The sequence below is a fragment of the Tympanuchus pallidicinctus genome, unplaced genomic scaffold (genome assembly GCF_026119805.1).
Source record: "Tympanuchus pallidicinctus isolate F22 unplaced genomic scaffold, pur_lepc_1.0 scaffold8, whole genome shotgun sequence".
In the NCBI taxonomy this organism is placed as follows: Eukaryota; Metazoa; Chordata; class Aves; order Galliformes; family Phasianidae; genus Tympanuchus; species Tympanuchus pallidicinctus.
The window spans coordinates 43,604,336-43,626,908 of NW_026294802.1; the positions used below are offsets into that span (position 1 = coordinate 43,604,336).

The window sequence follows — 22,573 nt, forward strand, 5'->3', positions numbered from 1 at the left end:
CGGCATGAGGGAAATGCCGGGAGCAGCACTGCCACGCACCGTTCCTCCCGTGCCCAGCACCTGCCGGGTCGCCGCCTTTCCACGCGGACAGCCCGCCGGGGCTCAGGAGCGGGCAGGGCGCCGGGCCGGGCGGTGCCCCCAGCGGAGCGCGGCGCTGCCGGGGGAGCGGGGCAGGGAGCGGGGCAGGGGCAGGGGCGGGCGAGAGGGAGGGAGCGAGGCGCGGAGGGAGCGCGGCCAAGCCCGGCCCCTCGGCTCGCTCAGCCCGGCCCGGCGCTCGGCGCTCCCCCCCGGGCTCTTTGTTGGAGGTGGCGGCATTAGCCGCGCGCTATGTCCTCCCCCAAGAACGGCTTCTACCGGCAGGAGATCACCAAAACTCTCTGGGAAGTGCGGGACCGCTACCGGGACCTGCAGCTCGTGGGCTCCGGCGCCTACGGAACCGTCTGGTGAGCGGGAAGGGGTCGAGATGCGGCTGCCCCGGGGAGGAGGGCGCACCCCGGGACCGCGGGCGGCAGAGATGGCGGCTCGGCGGGGCGCAGCCCGGGGTCGGCGGGACGCGGCGCTTTCGCTTTCCTCCCGACCAACTTTCTCCGGCTGCCGTTCCGAGCCGGGCTGCGCTGCCAGGTCCGGGGGGACTGAGGAGCGCCGGCCCCACCCGCACCTGGGCGGCCCCGTCCCGCGGAGAGCCGGGCGGGGGAGCGGGGGTCCGCCCGTGCGTGGTTGGGAACGCGCTCCGAGCCGCGCGTGTCCCCATCCCGGGCTCCACCCTGGAGCGGGACGCCTGGTTTGGGATCGTTTTTCTGTGCCGGGCACGCCGCTGGCAGGGCGAGGCAGCAGAGAGCGGCGGTGCCGCTCCGCCCGCACTCACAAGGCGCTGTTCTGCTCCCCTGAAGCTCCGCTGTGGATGGAAGAAGCGGCACCAAAGTGGCCATTAAGAAGCTGTACCGCCCCTTTCAGTCCCAGATCCTTGCCAAGAGAGCCTACCGAGAGCTGCGCCTCCTGAAGCACATGAAGCACGAAAACGTGAGTTCAGTCTCGCAGAGCTTACGTGCACTGAAAAAGAAAAGAACTGGGCAAGCTGATGTGCAGCTGTAGCTTTCAGGGCTCTTTGACGAGACCTGTGGTCTGTCCTTCGTCTGCCTGTCCCTGGTCTGCAAACGTCAGCTCACACATGGGAGTCTCCTGTGAGAAGCACATCTTGCTGTCCTGTAGGAAAGGTTGGGTGGGAAGGTTTAGAACTGCAGTGGAATTTGTGCTTCAGACCAGTGAGAGAGATGGAGTGCCCAGAAATTCCATCCTCGTCATTACATCCCTGTGAGGTACAGGAGGATGGGTCTGTGCTGTGCATCCCACACGGCAGCATCTGAAAAGTGAAACAGGTTTTCAGAACTCGCTGAAGGTGGGCATGTTGTGCATGCATACCTATTTGGGGGAGTAGGGCTTTCTTTATCTTTCATGAAGTATTCGGAAGTGTTGGGTTTGTGCTAATAGGAAACAGGGAATGTTTGGGAATAACTAAGCAAAGTGCTTTACTGGAAAGTAAAGAATAAGATACAGCACTCGGCACAAATTCCCACACAGTACAAAAGAAGAACAGCTGTAGGAAGAAGTGTTGAAAGTGTGATTAAATTGTTTATCCTGAACAGATCTGTGTGAAAACTTTTGTGGAGTTGAAGCGTGAGGAGAGGCTCCCATGGTGGGCTGGGGGGATCGGAGTAGTGGCTTTAAATGCTTTGAAATGAAGAAGAAAAAAAAAAAAAGGAAAGATTGTGGCTTATTAAAATGATACATCAGAGTCTGTTTTCAAGTAATAATGTGGGAGATTAATGTGGGAGGTTGGAGCATTTTTCCTTCATATAGCCTTCATGATGGCAAGCTACATGATGGAGAGTGAGGATGAGAGAAACTGGTGCTAACAGTAACCTGTCATTGTCATTTGACATTGTGGGATTAACAGTCTGGGTACCAGTGTTGTCTAGGTTTGTTTTGAAAAATAATCAGTGGGATATCTGGACCGTCCGGAAGAAGGCGGCCTTTTGTAGGCTTAAGGCTTTTTGTGCCTCTTAACCTTTTGGCCTAAATCTTTTAGCATATTTCCTCATTTTACTTGAAGTAACAGCTTTTTAACCACTATTGTACATATCAAAGACTTAATTTTTGCAGGGATCTTCCATGTCATACATGGGCTTTCACCCTCTCTGCATTTTCTCCACTGAATATCTGGGAGCAGTTAGCTCCTGCAGTCAAAAGCTCTTAACGGTGTCCAGAGTTTGCAAACTGTCTTCCATTTCCCAGAGTCATGCGTTGGGTTGCATTTTCCACTCATGTAGGCCCTTCAGGACAGCACTCTGGAACCTCCCCACATGCTTGTTGGATGACTAAGGAATACAGACAGAAGTGCTCACTGTGGAGTGTGAGTGCCGTTTGTATCAGGTACAAATCAGTATAGGTGGAGGAAGGGAATAATATGTAACATATAGTCTTAGAAAACAACTTGGGCCACAGAAGGATAAATCTGGTCTAGGTGCTAAGGAAAAAATTTGCCACAAATTATGGTATTTACTCATTAAAGATCAATGACCAAATAAATGATCGTGCAAGGAATGTGTGGACACTGGGGAGGCAGACACTGACCCTTGCCCATCCAGTATAAGGCTGAAGGGGCATTACAGCTCTTCATGAGGATTTCCATCCACGATTCCAGTCCCATACCATTCATTTCACCCACTGTGAATTAGGACTGGCAGCAAAGCCTTTCAGGATTTCTAGCCCTCATGCTGACCTCGGGATATTCTTTAAACATTCCTCCCATCCCAAATTAGACCAGAGTGGCAGTAGCACACCTCATCAGGATTTTCAGGCCTCCCCCCAATCTTTGATCTGCTGCAGTTCTGTCAAAGAGCCTCTTTATTTGCACATTGTTGTTCCTTTCATCTGTTGTCATTGCCTTTGGATAGAGCATGTCTGCCCTTTGTAGCTTTCAAGGGAGCGTTATGATGTGTATGTATCAACGTGTTATCATAGTTTATTTAACCTTATGATGCATTCAGAATAATAGAAGAAAATAGTCTGACACGCCACAGTAAAAACTGGCATCTCTGACCCTCCATTAAGAGCACAGGAGACATCATAAACCTGTGCTACAGTTCTTCATTGTGTCCTGCTAGAGTGAAGAAAACGCCTGCTCGATACCCTGGATTACCTCTATTATTGATCCTTTGAAGAGTACGCTCATTTACTTAGTGTGGAAGTGTCGTAGGATGTCCTGTTATCCTACAGGATGAACGTAAATATGGGAGTCATCTCACTTAATTTTACTGAAGTTGTGTTTCACCTTGTAGGAGAACTAACTCCCAGTCATTTTGCTCATCTATTCAGGCACTTTCAGGAGTAGGCAATAGCGGTTGCAATGTATGATTAACAAACATACAATTAGCAGAGTGGCGTGGTTGGGATGGTATTCTAGAGGTTTCATAATTAGACAGATTATCACAGTGGAGAGAGAGAATCAAAAATAAATGGAATGCTCACTCATGTCCTAGGCTTGCAGTAGAAAACTCCAAAGGGAGCCATCTCCAGAAAGAGATCCTTCCCCCATGGCAGTCAGGCCTTAAATGGGGTCTAGGAGAGGTGCAACCAGCTTCCACCCCTTCTGGTCACACAGCTGAATCGCCTTCACCTGTGCTCCCGTGGCTGAGCCAGTCTTTGCCTCAGGTGGTCAATCAGTGGCTCAGGCTGTGACTCAAGAGTTCCCATACGTAGCAGAGATGACTATCTCTTCATTTTATATGCCAAATCATTATGGTCCCTACTGGCTTTCTAGGTGTGCGTTACTGAAATGTAACAAGGAATGTTTCTGTGTAAGCCATGCAAATTTGTAACATGGAACTTCTCTTCATCCCTCAGAAAACAAATCCATGAGGGAAGTGGTGTTGAGGACCATGGGGTAGAAGCCATCTATCAAGAGAGTGAGACCTGTCTCTGATGGCACTCAGATCTGTCTTTTGATGAATGTTATAGTCTGAGAGAATTTGGGATGTTTCACAAGCATCGTAAGTTACTTCTATTGCCTAAGAAGTAATTTAACCCAGATATTAGATATTGCCTTAGATATTGCCAAAAAGGAAAGTTAGCTTCCAGCAAGATAAGTTGCTGGATCACTTCTTAGCTGTATAAACAGATACTCTGGCAGAAAAGAGGAAGTGGTGTGAAAATGGGGAATACAAGCAGCTAAGCAGAATGAAAAGCATACTGTGTTTTTTGCTTTTCTTCATTTATTCATGCTATCTCCCACTACAGATCTTGGTTGTTTCTTTGGCACCCACTGCATCATGTAGAAGACCAGGCTGCTTATCTTTTGGAAGTTTTTTTTGGGTAGTGCTGCTTTTGTTCCCTGCCTTTTTACATTTTGAGTTCATTTAAAGTGAGGACCCTTAAAATTATCTACTATGGCTTTGACTTAAAACCAGAAAGAGAATGAAAACAGTGCCTGTGTGCCAGCATACGTTTGTATCTATATATAAACATAAGCACACGTGATAATTCTGACCCAGTTGTACCAATTTAAATTCTGAATATGCTTTTGGAATAAGATTTTTGACAGATGCCCATTAAACATCTCTTTAAGTTGAGTCAGTTAATATTCTACAGATGTCTTCCTGGAAACCTACTAAAAGTCAGCTGCAGTATTTGTTTAAAGGTACTCTATATATTACTCTCTCAGTCATCTCTCTGTGAGAACATTACTCTCTGGTGAATTCCAACATCTCAAGAACAATGTATGTTTTACATTAGGAGAACCATTTAGTGTTTTTCCCCCTTTGGAAGGAGCTCAGGTATCCAACAGACACCAAATCAGCTCTCACTCTACAGCTACGCTTCTGAGGATGATGATGCAGGCCTTCCATTTCAAGTTAGCTGATGCTTAATTATCTTGAATTCTTAATTATGAAAAAAAGTGAGGTCTTTTGGCATCAGCCAAGGGGCAAAATTTTTTCAGAGAAAATACTAGGAAGGTATGCTTCTACCTGAGGAGATCTTCAGACTGTCACTTTTGCAGCTCATCTGGCCTGGTGTGAGCATTAGAAGAGGAAGTATACTAAGTCAATCCAAGAAGGGAGTTACAGGTGAGCAGTGCCTTTACACAGATGTGTGGTGCCACTGTGAATGCTCACTGTACTGGATTTCCTGCAGGAAGCCCTGCAGGACTGCATCAGCTGAAAATTCACATCCTTTAAGGAGATAAGTGCCATAAAATGCAAATTGTCAGTCCTGTCCGAAAGTGGCAAATCTGCTTTCAGATTGCAAGTGAGGCATGGCTGTACGATTTACTGCTGTCAAAATGTTGTAGGGCAGTAACACTCATGGTGCTTTTTCTGCATGCTGAAAGCTACAAACAGCAAGGCAGCTAACACAACACCAAGTACTGAAAGAAGTGACTCCAGGAGCTGCTGGTAAATCAACATGGCAATACCAGTCATCACACGTTGGGTTTGTTTTTACAAACCTACCTGGTAGGTGTTTTATCCAGGCTGAACGTCAGCCATCACCTGTTTCTTCACACCCAGCCTTAGACAGTAATAAAGCAGACGGATGTGCTTAGTCAAGTAAAACAAGGTGAGGACAGCGCTGAAACCCAAACCTTTTTGTTTTAGGATTTTTGCTCACTCCAGGGTGTAAGTCTAAAGCATTTGAGTCTGTTGGGTGTTGCGTATAGGTCTCTAGAAGAGCGTGACTTGTGAGACATGGCTGGTGTCTGTGGATGTGCTGCCATTTCCATCTCTCCTTGAGGTGCAGCAGAGGTAACCCTGGGTGGAATGGAAGTGACTGCAGCACGAGCCTTGTGCTGTGGGTTACAATTATAAAAAGATTGAGGCTTCTTAGCATAGTTGAAAGGACACCGGTGCCCTGTGATGTGGAAGAGCACAACAACATGAAGTTGAAGCTAACACTGCAGAAAATGTAATGCAGTATGATATATAGTTCAATATACCCCAGCAGGGCTCTCTTAAAAAATGCATTTGCAGCTTGAGTGCCAGAGCTGCTCAGCTTCGCTGTGTGTTCATGCGTAACATCCATGGGATAAAGAAGCACTTACTGCATGAAAGACATAGCCTGCATTACTTATTAATTTATAGCAGATCACGTCTTTCATTTGCGTACTGCTGCTTGCATCAGAAATTTCCTTTACAGAAATCCAGTGAAACAGTCCTTAAAAATACATGAATGTGCATGGGAGCATATGGATAAGGAGCTCCTTGCTGCTGTGTGCCCATGGTAGAATTGCGTTTGGAACAGGAGATATCTGAGAAGAGGAGGGTGGTAACCACCTTACAAACACAGCTGTTATTTGCTGCCAGTAATTAAAACTGATCAGAATGATCAGTGTAAATGTCTTGTGTAGGGGAATGATAGAGATTAAAAATAAGGCTGGAGCCACTGGAGCGGCTTCCTGGGAGAAGGACACAGTCAGCAGTGTACAGAGCATGAACATCCCCACCTGAAACAAGTAGGAGCATCAGAAGTGTAGTTCTGCAGCTGGTTGGCATTGCTTTGCAGGAAGATGGGAGAGGCACACATCAAGCTCTGTCCTTAGACATGCTTTGTAACAAGCAAGGAAGGTACTGCAGGGGAGCTGATGAAAATACAACCTGTTTTTCAGTGAGATGGGCAGAAGTAATCAAAATGCATCCTTTGTGGGGGCTTCATTCTTGAAATCGCTTCCTGGCAGAGTTTGTAGGGAAAAAATGTGGTCATGGCTCCTGGCAGTTTCTACAGATGCTTTTCATCACCATCCCTGGGTGCAGGGGAAGGGAGGCTGCAGGACGCTTCACAATACCTCAGCTTTCATAGAGAACACACTATGAACAAGAGATGATTCTTGTGATGCGTGTTTGGTGGTGGCTTCATTCTGTGCTGGGACAGTATCTTTAAGCACCACGAAGTTTTTGCAAATACTGTATTTAACTGGGAGAAGAGGGCATTTTAGACAGACTTGGGATTTTCCACAGTACGGAAAAGGGAGTTTCCTGTATTCTGTCCAGTTCTTTTCCTTTTCCTGGAGAAGTATCTGGAGATGTGTCTTCCTGGGAAGACTTATTTCATTCTGTGCCTCCTTGCTCTTAGCATATCTGCAGAAAGCAGTGGTCTGGGTGGAAATACTAAATGACTCTGTTCCAGGGAAGGAAGATCACCCCAAAGCACAACTGTTCCATAAGGATCACCAAGGGGAAGCAATTGGGTCCCTTTTATTTTTAAATCAATTAACTATTAACATGACATATATTGGGCACTACGTGGATTTCAGGTTTTTCAGAAAACTTGCTTTGGAGAACAAGAAAAGGAGCATTGTGAAACGCTTGGCATATTAGAAGAGCTTTCTGTGTTAGTATTTAAAATTCCCTCCAGCGGGAGCAGTGCTGGTCTCTGTGGTATTCCTCACATCACAGGGTTTGCAACAGCGCAGGCCAACGGTACGCTCGTCTCCGGAGGTTTGCAGCCTCCCTTGGAGTCAGTAGTTTGTGCCTCAGGAAGCGTAAAGTAACAATGGGACACTGTTTAATGGAGAAGTAAGATTTTGGTGTGGTTCACGGAATGATTTTTGTTTCGCTGTTCTCTTTATTGAAACGTGTTCTTGTGTTGACAGTGGGGGCCTGATAACATTTTGTTATGATGAGATGGAAGCAGTGCGGCATCCTTATCACTTCATCTTCTGCTCCATCAGCTCTGTCTGTGGGTTTGTCCCCCGTGGGTCACTGCTGCATTCTGGCATCACAGAGTTTATCTTCAGTATGTTTTGTGTTGGTGAGGCAGATAGCTTAGGTGAATGAAGGCATAGAAATACCTCTTTGGAGAGAACAAGCAGGACTTCTGGAAAAGTGGGAGGAGAGGAAGAAACGCTGAAGATGTCACTTCAGAGAATAACCAAATCCTCTGTGGGTATAGTCACTGTTTTATGGTAGTTACATTATTCTGAATGAGTTTCAGATAACGGTCCTCAGAAAAATATTACTAGCTATTTTTTCTAAGATACGTTTGGCTACGAAGATGAGGGATTGTGAGGTTTCTTTCCTCATCTAAGCCTTGCAATGTTGTGATAACACCCAGTCTAAGTGTGGTACCTCCCTTGAATGTGGAAAGGATAAAAATAGGTGCACAAAGGATGTCATCAGTGTTGGTTGCGTTTGTTTAAACCTTTGAATAAAGGAAGTTGTCCTTCCTTTCTTTCTTTTTTTCCCTGCATTTCTGCTCTTTCTGCATTTGTCTTTACTTCCACATAATTTGCTATGCTATTATGCTAATAATGTCCCAAATCCATCCTGATTGTTATCCAGGTGAATTGTGCAGTAATTTCAGTGCTCTGATGGTAACATAGACAACATAATATGCCGTTAGTCTTGTTTCCTTTCATGAAGCTTCTAGTTTTTCAATTTTAAACTGATGTGTAATCCTTAAACCACACAGCCATAAAGATTGGTTTGAATAAGGCTATAAAGATTACAAGTCTCTTAGGAATAATATTCTCTTTCATTTTCCATTTCTGTTGCTTTCTTTCTGTGCCCTACTGGTTGGTACTCTACAGGCCTGCCGACAATAGGAGAAGTGCTTTCTGTCAAAGTGTTTGGCTTCTAAAAAAGCATTTCAGACCTCAGCACAGAAGCCAGTCTGCACTGATGACATCAGAGCCAGACAGACCTGGCTTCAGTTGGGGGGTGGCATGGTAGTCTGTCGTACTGATCTAATGCCATTCCACTCCTCACAGGTGTTTCAAATACCTTTTTTCAGTGTGGCCTGCAATTCAGTACCACAATAACCCTTAGCCTGTGACGTGCCTGTCTAAAAGTTGTGTTGCAGAAGGTTGCTGAGAGAGGCATGTGCATCAGTTAATCAGTGCATCAACCAGCCTAAAAGCTGCCGTTTGAGATAGTGTGCATTCGTGCAAACCCAAAATACCATGTTCCAGTGTCAGTGTGGCAGCCTGGAGCTGGCACGAGTAGCCCACTGCCCAGAGCACCAACAGGCTGCTGGCAGAGCATGGCTTCTGGGCCCTGCTCAGGGGCTTCCTCTGAGCAAAGAGAAATTGTGAATTAGCAGTGCCTGACTGCAGGATTCCAGTTTGAGGTTTGAACCAGAGATGTTCTAGAAAGCTGAAAAGAAACTACTCCAACTGCCTGTAATGTGTAGGAATTTACAGGATTAAGCAGTGTCTGAGCTGAGATTTGGCTTTAGACAATGCCAGCTACATCTTTTGAAGCATCTAGCTCTGTATATTTAATTTACTAGTCATTAATGAGCTTGAGAGAAGCACTGGAGATGACTGTATTAAGTCTATATTCAGCTGATGTAGTTGCACTGAAAAATACACCCTAGAATCATAGAATGGCTTAGATTGGAAGGGACCTCAAAGATCACCAGTTCCAAGCCCCTGCCATGGGCAGGCTGCCATCCACCAGCTCAGGCTGCCCAAGGCCCCATCCAGTCTGGCCTTGAGCACCTCCAGAGATGGGGTGCCCATGACTTCTGTGGGCAGCTGTGCCAGGGCATGACCACCCTCTGAGTGAAGATCTTCTGCCTAACATCTAACCTAAATTTCTTAGGAAAAGCTGTGGTGGGGAGATGTACTTTGCTAGGTGGTTATTTCTCTTGATAATGTACTTTCTATGGGAAGAATTTAGGTCTAGTTTTTTGTTTGCTCTCCCAGTTAGGGATTGCAATCTTTCTACCTAAATTACTTCCTCAGGGAAATCAGCAGGTGTTTGAAGTGTTCTTCATTGTTGTCAGTGCAGGTCCAGCTAAGTGAGGACCACTTATGACTGGTTCAGATTATAAACTGATTTATCTGGTTTATTTAAAATACTGAAGTCATTCAGGTTCAAAGGCGCTCCGTCTTCCTGTATAAAACGGTAAGCCTCTGAGCTTTTTAATACATACATCTTTTTTATCACAAGTAGGCCTCAAAGGTTTAAAATTTAACACACAGCGAATCCTAATGTTGTTAGGCACTACTTCAGCCACCTTTATGCCCGTAGTTAATGTCTTGTTATGGAAATGTTGTTTATTACATTTCTCCACTAATTACACTATTCGGGAATTTTTCTGTTAAGGTAGTATTAACCCATGGTTTCTTTCTCTCCCTTCTCCTTATTTTCAGGTGATTGGAATACTGGATGTGTTCACACCAGATGTCACAGTGGAGAAATTTACTGGCTTGTGAGTTTTGAGTTGTTTCTGTTTGGGAGCAGGGGACTGTTTCTTGTATGGAGAAAGATTTGTTTGTGCATCTTAATAATGGAGAATTCCAAACCCGTTGCTTCCTGACTTTTCTGAATTCCGTCTTAGAATGGCTGTTCCATGCAACTTTGAAATTGGTAGGTTTTTCAGACTATTGTTAGAGCTAGTAACCTGTTTTATAAGCTTTGTGGCTGTGTGCTTCTTGTATCCCTCAGTAAACACCTTCTGATGGGCTCCGTAACCCACCTTTAGTGTTTCTTACACTAAAGCTTAGATGATCAGATAATGGAACCATTCTTAACCCAGGCAAGTAGTCTGAAAGTGATGCCTTCTGCATGACACATCTCCAGTGTGGTCCATTCTAATTCTAGGATTAATTCAAAACTGCTGTTAGTGTTTAATTTTTCTGTGAATATCTGAGCTCTGCTCTGTTGCATTCCTCTCTGTGTGGTTTCCCAGTGCTCATTCTGCAGTCCCTTATGTCCAGTTGAAGGTGTTCTACACTTCCCCTTGACTACTAATCTCACAGGCCGACATGATCCAAGCAGAATGTAATATAAATTATTTTCTGGCACCAGGCATCTACATCTCTTTGTTGTATGTCTTTTGGCAGCATCTCAGACACCAGATATTTAGTGCTGCAGATATTAAGCCTGTTTTACTTGTGGATCCTTCTGCAGTTCTTGTGAATTAGAGACACTACAGAAACAGTGGTCAGAAACACTCTTGGACTTAATGTAGATAATACGTTATATTTGTAGAACTGCACTGAATTTCCTCCGATGTATCTATATTTTAAAAGCAACCCTGTGTATTTGTATGTTGACAAAAAAAAAAGCTATCTGACAAGAAAATGAGGGAAACAAATACAAAAAACACAGACCATGTGTTAATATTGATCATTTAAGAGACCACAGAGCCAAAAAGGATGTTGTCCAAAAGGTTGGATTAGATACGTGAGGGAGCCTTCCCTTGGCTGACTAGTTGTGAGATGTTATCTCTTACTGACTGTGTAAAGATCAAATTCAAGTTGATTTGTGGCCAGAAACAGCTGAAGAGAGGCATGTGGTTTCACCACCAGCAATCCCTAAGGCTGGTGTCATCCAAGACTTTGGGTTTCTCAAGTAATTCTGGCCCTCCTGTTTAAAGCATAATATTTTCCTGCTCTGTCTGCTGCTCTGCTTTCCTGCTGCTCTACTCCATGAGTCAGTGTAATGAAGACTAAAAACAAGATACCATTTCCTGTGTGAAGAAACAGTCAGTGTCATTTCCCTGCTTGCACTTGTTTTCTGTCGGAGCTGGAAGTGCAACTGATGGAAATATTGTACAAAATCAGTCTTTACCAATTGAAATCCCACTATGTACAGCTGTTTTTCATCTTCTTTGACTACAATTTTTGCACTGTCTGTCCTTGTATCATAAAACAAGTATCTAGAACAGGTTGCTGCCCTCTAAAAGTTCTAGAGTTTTAACTTGGACTTGCAAGGAACTTAAATGTGCTAGGCATCACGTTTCCATTGGAGTGATTTTGCAATCAAGTGTCTAACCTCACTGTAAATACATTTCTAAAATAAAAACAAGTTCGACAAGCTTTAAATAGAAGACACAGCGTTCGAGTGAGCCTGTAACGTTTGATCCAGTCATTCCAGTAAGTTACTCATAAACTCATACTAAAGTTTGGATTTTCAAACTCAAAAATGGATTTTCTCTTTCTTAAATTTTGTTTCCCCATTTTGTTTCCTCAGTTTGAACTGTTAGGTTTGATGTCACCAAACTGTAAACTGAGCATATTGCATATGGAAAAGTGGTCTCAGAGTGCTTGATGGTTACGTGTTGTTTTTAATGTTGTCTATTTACATAAATCATTATCCATCCAGAGGCCTGCGATCTGTATGGATGATGGCAGGCTAGTGAAATCTTAATGAATCTTGAAGGTCACTGCCATTAGTAAAAGACACATAGATATTTCTTTCTGGGTTTTTTTGTGTTTTTTTTTTTTTTTTTTTTTTTTTTTTTTAAACTAGTGTCATTTTCTGGTTCATTTCAAATATTCCTGACCTCTGGGAAAATACATCTAATAAGTCTGAATAAGGGGAGAACGTAATATGCTTTTAACATTCAAGAGCATCAACAAAGCAGAAATCAAACTCAGTTTTCTAGGTTACTGGATCTGTTGTTGAGAAGCATCTAGAGTGAGACATGGAGAGAGAGAAGAAATTTCATTCTCAGTAGTTGCTATGTCCTTATATGATTACAGAATTGAATTGCACATTTTTTCTGTCCAAAAGATAACAAACTGGCCTGTGAATGTTGAGACTGGAAGCCAGTATGAGTTACTGATGATGAAGGAGGTTACAGTCCTAGATAGAAGTTAATTTGTTACATCCGACCTTGTCTATTTGATTCTAGGCCTTTTGATTGCGGCTGGTTCACATACCCTATGATAATGATGGTGAGATAAATACCACTGTGTGTGAATGTTCCAGTTTCCTGTGTAGATATCTTTGAAATATCACATGGCTGTTGAGTAGATGCCTTTTATCTAGTTCAGCATCTGTACTCTTCTGGTAACTGCCAACTTTCCATAATCAGTGTCAGGGTTATGTGGTACCTCTTCATGACAACAGATAAAAACACAGAGGGGCCCGAAGGGAAGATAGTGGAATTGTTTGGTAAACAGAATGATCTGTAATATTGTTGATGAACCACAGCATACAAGTATGTTTCAATTTATTTGACAAACTTAAAATTATTCTGACTTTATTTCCTTTTTTTTTTTTTTAGCTACCTAGTCATGCCATTTATGGGAACAGACTTGAGTAAGATAATGAAGCATGAGAAACTCACTGAAGACCGAATCCAGTTCTTGGTATATCAGATATTAAAAGGCTTGAAGGTTTGCCACTTTTTATTATTTCTATTTCACAATATCTTGTTTTCCTAGTAAACTGTTATGGAGAGCTGTACTTATCATTTGATGGCAGGATAGAGCTTACCTTGCCTTGTTTGGTACAAGTATTGAATTCTGTGCAGTAGTTATTTTGTGACAGTGTTATCTGGCAGGGCTGGGTTTTTTTTGTGCAATGCTTTCTTTGTGGATTTTGTTGGTTTTTGTGTGTGTGTTTGTTGTTTTTTTTTCAAGAAAATGGAAAGAATTGAGGTCATTACACCGTGCCTATATGTATGGATGTAACCTGTAGGTTTGGTGTTTGGGGGAATGAAAATCTAAACTGGAGAGAAAATCTGAGCCTCACCGTCTCACAGTGCACACACTGGTTTTGGTGAGTGTTCAGGGACCATAATAAATGTCACATTAATCTCTGTGTGTTAAGAGCCCAGTTCTGCAAAGCACTGTTGAATGTGACTAGGGAAGTTATTCTCTGGAACACATTTCACTCATTTATATATTCAAGAAACAAGAATTCAGAATGTAAGTGTTGTCTTCCTCTTGTAACGTTACTGTTCTAAATCCCTTCACCTAGCTCTGTAGGCTGTGTCCAAGCTCTCCAGCAGTGATGTCATTTAATTCCCTTTGCTGTTCAGGAGACACACTGTGTAGCATGAAGGCCATAGAACTGTACAGTCTGGGATTGGTGTGGTTCCTTTGGCTGCTGCCAGCACTGTACAGCTTTTGTTTTATAGTCCTACAACGTATGGGCAGACTTTTCTCTGCGCACAGAGGTTAAGTGCAGACTGTGCTGGGAGTTGTATCTGATAGGGATATGCGTATGCGGTGAAAATCCAGCACTGCTTTTAATAGAGGAACATTTGTCACATCTGTCAAGATTCTGATTTGTTCAGATGTGTATTTATATTGCCAAACCCTATTAAAATAATCAGTATTGCGGGACAACTTGGTGGTCCTGTACAAGAGCATCAGCATGATTCCTTTGTAGCTCCATATTTAAAAGATAGTTATTGTTCTGCTCTCATCATGAAACTTAGGAAACATGTTTTGTGCTTGAGGTTTAGGTTACATGTTAGGAGGAAATTTTTCATACAGAGAGTGGTGACACGCTGGAACAGGTTGATCAAAGAGTTTGTGGATGCCCCTTCCCTGCAGGCATTCAAGGCCAGGCTGGATGTGGCTCTGGGCAGCCTGGTCTGCTGGTTGGGGACCCTGCACACAGCAAGGGGTTGAAACTATCTGATCTTTGAGGTCTTTTTCAACCCAGGCCATTCTATGACTCTATGATTTTTATTTTGGTGATACAGCTGTATGCTTTTGTCTTATTTAAAATACTTGGTTAAGCTTGCAACTTAGAAGGGCTTTTGCCATTCTTTTGTTTTTGGCAGAAAAGCTGTGTAATGTGAACGAATATGGAAGGCAAGCTGAAAATAAATGTCCTTACGCAGGTGGAACAGGACTGGAGTTTCCAGCTCCTTCAGTCTTGGGTTCCTTATCTGCAGGAATGTGAATTGGGTTTGTTTTCTTAGAGGTCTGAGGATATGGGGTTGGTCATTGTATTTCTTGATTTATGCAGTATTTGAGAACATAAACTTAGCTCTTGGGCTTTATGAATACCTTTTCAAGCATCTTTTACCATATTCATGGTAATTTTTGTTTTCTCCAGTTCTCTCCTTCGGTCATCCCTGTTTACTGTATTTGTTCACATTTGTGGTATTCTTTCTTCTTTACTGTTTTCTCCTCCCTCACGCATTTCCTCTTCAGTTTTTCTTTGCTGTTAAGTCACTCCTCATTTTAATTTTTCTTGCTGCCTAGAATGCTTTTCCCCTAGACTTTTCCAATTCCCTTTTTAGTAGATTTTTATTTTGTATAGATATTACGCATGCAGACAATAATCCATAGAATTCAGACAACTGTTGGATCTCTTCCTAGCACAATCTGAAGCTTTCATTCAAGGATTTATGAATGCTATCAAAAGTCAAGATTATGCACAGAGCTCCTGTGTTCAGAGGGACTTTGCACTCATTAAGCTGGAATCTTGAATTAAATTTTGTTCCAGTAAATTGGTAATAACACTGTGAAGTGTGTGTCTGCTGTGGTCTCGGTGTGTTTATCACATTTAGAGTGAATAATCTGACAACAGATGGATAACTTAATGAAGAAAATTGGCAAGAATAGGATCCCATTTCAGAAGGCTGTTGAACCGAAATGGAAAACTTTCTGAACTAAGAGTTTAGTTCCAGTGCTGTACCTGCCAGCAGATAATAGAAAGCAGTCACGAAATACCACTATTGTTGAAGAAGCACTGCAGCTCAACACAGGTTTTCCTGTTTACAGAAGGGCTAGCATTTACACAAGCACCAGAAATAAGTGCTATTTCATGTAATCTCAGCAGTCTTACGTAAAGAGAAGTGTTGAGAAGATAGATGAGTTCTCCCCAAAATGTTGATATGATTTTTGGTGCTATTAACTGTCTTAATCTTCAGTGGAGCAAGAACACTGATAAAACCACATTCTTCATCAAAATGGGTGGGTTTACTTAAAATGAAACTCAAAAGGGTGCAGTCCCTTTAATTCCTGTTTCTACATGCTACATTCTTAGGCACAGAAATTCCTGAATCTGCTAGTTATTTCCTTACTGTGTACAGTCATACCAGCAAAAATAGCCTATAGAATATTATTAGCCTCTGCTTTGGAAAATCAAGAGGCCTCAGTACAAAGACACCAAAGTGATTTGGAATGTAAGTAGTCACGGTGGTATCCTTGATAAAGATGGCTGTTGGCTGAAGACTCCAGCCTTTTCTCCATTTGTTGGGAGCCTAACTACTTACAGGCATATTGATAAAAATATATATGTATTTATATTTTCTCCAGGTTCTGTACCTCTGACTGATCACTTCTTTTTGCATCTGGTTCCTTCCATCCCGATGCATTTCATGCACATCCATGACAGAAATAGCATTTCATAGCTCTTTATGTGTTGTAGTGGTTTTACAACCTGTGCTCTGGGTAACAGTTCCCTCAACCCTTTGTGGCTGCCTCCAGCAACTCCCGTGGAGTGCTTTGGCAGTTCTATGGGAGATTTTGAAACTTGGATAATAGGCAGAAGGAAGTGATGTGCCATCTGCTGGAGATACATAGTGCTAGGGCTTTGGGCTGCAGAGGGACGGAAAGCTTTCCAGAAGGGGACTGAGGCATGGCAGTCAGCAGCGTGCCCCTGTGGCAGCAGAGCCCTGTCGTCATCTTGACTGTATGGCTGAAGTTGTAATCTGTGAGTGAAGTGATTTTTTTCCCTCTCCTCAGAACTTAGCACTGTGTTCAGTTTGGGGCATCCCAGCACAAGGAGGGCACTGACAGAGCGAGGCACTGAGGGGTCTGAAGTGGAGAGCGTATAAGTAAAGGCTGTGCAAGATAGGCTCATGCATCCTGGAGAAGACATGGCATGGCTTTGCTCTGACCAGTGTCTATGTGGATCTGATGAGAGGATGTAAAGAGGGCAGAGTGGACTCTTCTCAATGGTGCCTTTTGACAGGATGAGAGGCAACAGGCACAAGGTGAAATGGACAATTCTGTCTGAGCACAAGAAGAAAAAGGTTTGGTGTCTGACCACCACACTGGAATGGGTTGCCTGGAAGGGCTCCATACTTGGAGCTGATCAGAACCTGACTGATCCCATCCTGGGCAACCTGCTGTGGCTCCAAGTGGGGTGGTGGGACTCGATCTGCAGAGTCCCAGTCTGCAGCTGTTGTGTGGTATGAAACCAGCTGTAGGAAAATAGAGGAACAAACATATAAACATTTACCAACTGTAGATACTTTGTTTAGTCAGCTTACTTCCCTGTAACACAGAGAGAGGGATGCCCAGGGAGGAAAAGTATTTGCTTTCTTTTCCCTGTTCCCCTCATCTGGTGGACAATGAGGATTCCTTTGCAGAGGGACTGTTGCTATATACAAAATGGCAAAACCATAAATACTACCATCAGAGTCGATAAGCAAGAAGAAAAGAGTTAAGAAAACCAACCTTGAGAGCAAATGAAGCAACATCGTGAGCAAATAAATCAACGCTGTGACTAGCAATTATTAATCTAGTATAATGCCTGTAAGAATTTTATGTCAAAAGATTCTGTTTGGATCTGTCATTAATTCAACCCTTTGGGCCCCCTATGGGTCACCACAAGGACTGCTGTGGTTTAACTGCAGCTCCCCACCACATCACTGCTTATTCTTCCCCCAGTGGGATCGGGGAGAGAACTGGAAAAAGATAAAACTTGTGGGTTGAGGTAAAGACATTTAGGATTCCCACTTCATCCATCATTTCTGAAGACTTGTTAACAAGCCCTTATTGTTCTCTTGTTGCTTAGTCTGAGTAATACAGATGCCTCAGTCTTCATGGTCTGCAGTGTTTTCAGAGCAGTTCCCTGCACCTGAACAGCACAGGCACATTCAAGGGCACTCTAGGGCAGTGTGTCCTCACTTTGGAACAGCAGGCAAGCATACAAATTGGTCTGAACCAATTACCAGAGACTCCTGTCATGGCCTATAATGAGACATCTCTTTGAGGGTGGTATTCACCTGGTGAGAGGAATTGGGCACCTCATGGGAGCACTGGGTGACAAACACAGGTGTAGGTACCGGTATTTGGTCAGATGTTATTTCCCAGCTTCCTTGAAGAACTGGTCTTCAGCATCCATGTCTTGATTTGAATTTTGAGAGCCCTTAAATGCATGATGAAAATGTGCTGATAAATCTGATAGACTAGATTTGCACGCAGGCAGTGGTGAAGCATACAGCAAGGCTTAATCCTGTTCTTAAAGGATTTCTGAAAGCTCGGTACTGCTGAGGCATGCAGATCTAAACTGTGATGGCACAGCTGAGATGTCTACTGCAAGAGAGCATTTCTGATGCATAAAAGAGCGGGATTTATTTCAGTAGATGTGTATGCAGAAAAACTGTATGATCTGGTACAGTACTCAAACTTGTTTACTGACATGTAGCTCCTGGGGGAGGAATAGAGTAAAATGCTATTGAATTACCTGAACACTAAAAGGATCTTCTGTGTAGTAAATAAACATTTCCAAAATTCAGATTACTTTAGCACCATGAAAAAGGCTGCTCCCCAGCTCCTTAGAGTCACTTAGAGTCATGAGCTCGTTAACTAAAGCATGCTTTCTTTGCTTTTTTTTTTTTTTTTCAGTATATTCACTCATCCGGTATAATTCACAGGGTAAGTAGAAATTACATAAAATACGTTTAAATTCTTACAGTGGGACTGTGATTTTGTGTAAGCATGGACATAAATGTTCTTGAGTTTACATTTATAATGTCCAAGTTGGATTATTTGTTTGATAGAAACAGTGTAACTACATCAAGTGTAAGCTGCAGGTTTAGATTTCTGAAGTGCTTCATGCAATTGAGTAGTAAGTCCCCGTAAGAGCAAACAGCACCTAAATTGAGATGGCTAAGATTTTTTTCTGACTTTGAAGACAAAAATTAGAGTAAACTCTTAAAAATATTTAAATGTTATATAAGAATCATAGATTTTTTTTTAATTTATTTGGAAGAGACCCTTAAAGGTCATTTAGGGGGAGAACACAAGGAAAAATGCCATATAAATTCAAGTTTGTGTCTTTACTTCTGTAATTTGTTATGTCTAATTTTCTGGTTTATATTTATGACATTGTTTTACTTGTTTCTATGTTAAGTAGTTGCAGGAAAACCATCTAACCTAAATGAAATAAATACTTGCAAAGTGTGGTTTATTCTGTTTGCTGTAAAAGAAATAATTAACATCCATTTAAAATCTGATTGCAGGACCTAAAGCCTGGAAACCTGGCAGTAAATGAAGACTGTGAATTGAAGGTAGGATATGTTCATTGAAAAAAGCTTTCATCTGTATGAGAGATGTGCCACGGAAAACACCATGGGCAGCAGCTGTAAGTGTGCTAACCAGTGTCAGTGGTACATGGGGGTTTCAGCCCAGGAGCTCTGAAGAGTCTTGGAGAAAGGAAGAGGATCAGATGGACAGTGGTAATGAACTTGAAAAAAATGGATGGAGACTGACACTTTTAAATATTTTCCCATTTGTGTGAGTTTAACACCACAGCAGTATTTGTGTATTTATTTAAGAAATAAAGCCCTGAATACTGAGAATCTATTAGTTTCCTATTTGCATGTCCTTAACTGAAGTCAGTGTATGTTTCATGCGAATGGCAGAGGTGATGATGTCTGAAATCATTATGGAGCCAGGCACAAGAGGTGGCTGTACCAGAAAACAGAACTGTTGCCAAGGATGTCAGAGCTGAACATAGGTAGGACACTCTGGGAAACTGGTGCACCGTTAACAGAGGACAGCTGAGGGTTGGCTCCAGGGTGTACAGAAGACTGCTGGTGAGGAGGTCAATGCCACAGGCTTTATTCATAGCTTTAGTCCTTCCAGCTGGGTGAGGAGCAGTGTGAGAGCTGTGATTACCTTCTTGTGGGTTGGTGTTTATGTGGCAGTCGTGCAGTCTTGGGCCTGTGAAAGGTGTGTGTGTGTAACTATAGCAGTCAGGCTTCTCAGGAAATAATCATGTCATGGTTACAGTTGCACAAGAGCTGTAATGCAGAACTGTTCCTATGATGCCTTGCAGCTCATCACTTCAGAGAAGCACGGGAGGAATCAAATACTGCTCACCACAAACATCATATTTCTTTGAAAGCGATTCCTTCCGCACCATTAAAATAACACCAATTGCATGCAGACCACATGTACTTCATAGAAAGAATACGCCAGTTCTTGATTTTTGCTTTTAAATTAATTACTAAGAGAAAAAAAAAAAAACATTAAAGAGAAATAGTTGCTAATTTAGCATTGTAGAGTTCATCTGTTAACTTTCACCGGTGCGCTGTAAGAGAGGTGCACTTTATGGCATTTCCTGTATTTCTTGGTTGCTGCTTATCTGGAGTGGGAAAGTGCTGGCACAGACCATGACTCCCTTTGCCCTTCCCACCTGGGCTTCTGTCCAAAGGTGGGTGTGAGGATGGTGCACACTCACACCTATCCCCTATGGAAACGGTGCTTAGCTGGAATGCACACCTGGAGACGGGGCTGTAGCACCCATAGTGGAAAGTACCTGTCCTGAAGAGTGGGTGTTGCCATTCCTGCTGAATCTTCCTTGGATTTGTTCTCAGTACAGTCTGTCTGAATAGTAATTCTGCTGCTGCACATGTGGCATTTCAGGCCTCCTGAGATGGAGTTGGACTGAAGACGGACGTTGGACTGAAATAGTGAATCTGAGCTGTTCAGATTTTTTTACTCAGTTTCTTATCTCTGTTAGAAATCTTCCAATACCTGTTAGAGAACATATCTGTACTTGAGAAATAGATACACAGTGTGCCCCAAAGTAGTGAAATGCATCTGGTTGAGCTGTGCAGAATGAGCTGCTTTAAAAAAAGCAAATTGTTCAGTATCAAGTTGAACTATGTAGTGTTCAGCATTGTTCATTTTAGGAATACAGTTTATTCTCCTGAGGGATAGGGGCCTCACACTGTTTCCAGTCCTCAGGTCAGCCTATTGTATTCTATTGTATTCTTTTTTAATACATCACTATTAATTTTCTAGACTTGTTTTTGTTACCTGTCTTCTCTTAACCTGTGGCAGTCTGAGAGGCAAGCCAGGACTTTTCAGTTAATTACAAATCCAAGCTACGTTTTCTGTCCTGTGCTGTCATGGCTGGTACATACATCTTGACAAAACAACAGTACGTTTGAATGGGACATTTGTGTCCTGATATGTAAGGACTCTTAGATCTTACGGCCAAGGCCGTCTCCCTGAAAAGACATAAGCCTTTATGGAAGCAGTTCAGTCATGTGAGAATTCCAGCTTTGAATAAATACAGTAAGTCTAAGTCTACAGCTGGGAGATACAGAAGATCAAAGGTTGTAAAGCAGTCCCATAATTAAACGCAATAAAATGCTTTTTAGCATGTAACATATGGATTACATACTGCATTATATACAGCATGTAACTGTTGCAATACAGTTTCTTGCTCTTTGGAGACTGAATGCAGCAGACCTGGATGTTCAGGGCCATGTGTTTTCAGGATTACCCTGTTTAAGACAGAAAGCCATTGTCTCTTTCTGGCTTGTGTGAGGCCAAACTGTGATGAGTCCCAGTCTGATAGTGGGGGAAAACAGAATCTAGGTAAACCAGTTGGACATGTTCTCCCTCCACCCCCCCTACCTGTACAGTGAGATTTTGAGACGCAGTCCAGATCCAAGACATTATTTCTCTGTATGATTGCTCTATTTCCTTACCTAATACAACTTATTTTTCTGTTGCTGTGGACATTTTTAAGCTTTTACATAAGCTGAAGCAAATGATTTGATAGCACAACACCGTTTTGTTAAATGAGTAGGAGAAAATGTAGTACTAAGTTTAAGTTTTCTTTCTTGATTCTCAGGGCAAAATTATGCTATCCCTAGTTTTATGATAAGCTCTGATATCGCATACTGAAGTGTGCTGATTTGAAATCAGTGAATACCGGTCGTCCAAAGGCAGCTCCAGCATATGGGCAGAAAGCAAACTATCAAATGTTGAGAAATGTACATTAAAAATACGAGGGCAGGGATTTAACTGTGACCCCACTTACACTGAACCAACTGAACTGCCTTTCACTGTGTGTGCGTTCCACTCTAACGCATAGGATGTGCCTTGCCCTGTGAGCACTCCATACGCTGGCACAAGGCAGTACTGACAGGGATCATCCCATATTTTTTCCCCCTTATTTATCTCAGCATCTTCCCTTGCCTCAGCTCTAGCAGCTGTGTGGCTTCCTTGAGTTAATAATTGTTAATAAGTAATCAGCCCTATTTCTCAGAGCGTGCTTTCCAGCTGCCTTGTCTGGTTCTTTCAGCTGCTGCTTAGGAATCAGAGAAGTGACAGTGGAGGCTGCCACAGGGGGAGTCACTGCCCTTCCTGTTGTCTTGAAGCTACAAATTATTTTTGTTACAGTTACTGAAGCAAGGAAGAAAATTAAGTTTGCTAAATAGAAAGGGAGCTTACTCTTGAGCCTTCTTGTTCATAGCGTGGATTTCCTGATAAACTGCGAAACGACTGTTGGCCAAATCTGTTGGCTGACTTCAGAACACTCTTGGAACACACTCTTGAATAATTGTGCCACCTTGGATGTCAGAACAGTGGATACCATGTAAGCTGGGTGCTTTTCTTCAAACTCTAAAAAGATAAGGTAGTTGTTCCACACCCAGGATTGAATGGGACCAGTATCTCTTTAACCATTAATTGAATAATGTATTGTTTTCTCTACTGGCTTTACAGCTTTAAGTGCTGATATAAAGGTATCTATCTAACGTGGAAAAAAATTGTAAACCTCCTTGCTACTTCTGTCTTGATTAATAAAATGAGAGCGAGACACTTCAATGAGAAAGAGATGCAAAAACA

General features: G+C 42.8%; 1 protein-coding gene across 2 annotated transcripts in view; it reads left to right on the forward strand.

The window, feature by feature from the left end:
• Positions 1 to 251: 251 nt before the first annotated feature.
• Positions 252 to 22,573, forward strand: part of MAPK12 (mitogen-activated protein kinase 12) — a 29,534-nt gene continuing 7,212 nt past the window's right edge. Inside the window, exons 1-6 of one of the 2 annotated variants that reach the window (XM_052667803.1) lie at positions 252 to 443; positions 891 to 1,020; positions 10,148 to 10,206; positions 13,012 to 13,123; positions 18,329 to 18,358; positions 18,946 to 18,993. In XM_052667803.1, the coding sequence (XP_052523763.1) occupies positions 328 to 443; positions 891 to 1,020; positions 10,148 to 10,206; positions 13,012 to 13,123; positions 18,329 to 18,358; positions 18,946 to 18,993 (495 nt within the window). In that variant the 5' untranslated portion in view covers positions 252 to 327. The remainder of the gene's footprint in view (positions 444 to 890; positions 1,021 to 10,147; positions 10,207 to 13,011; positions 13,124 to 18,328; positions 18,359 to 18,945; positions 18,994 to 22,573) is intronic. The other variant, XM_052667804.1, reaches the window with a different exon arrangement.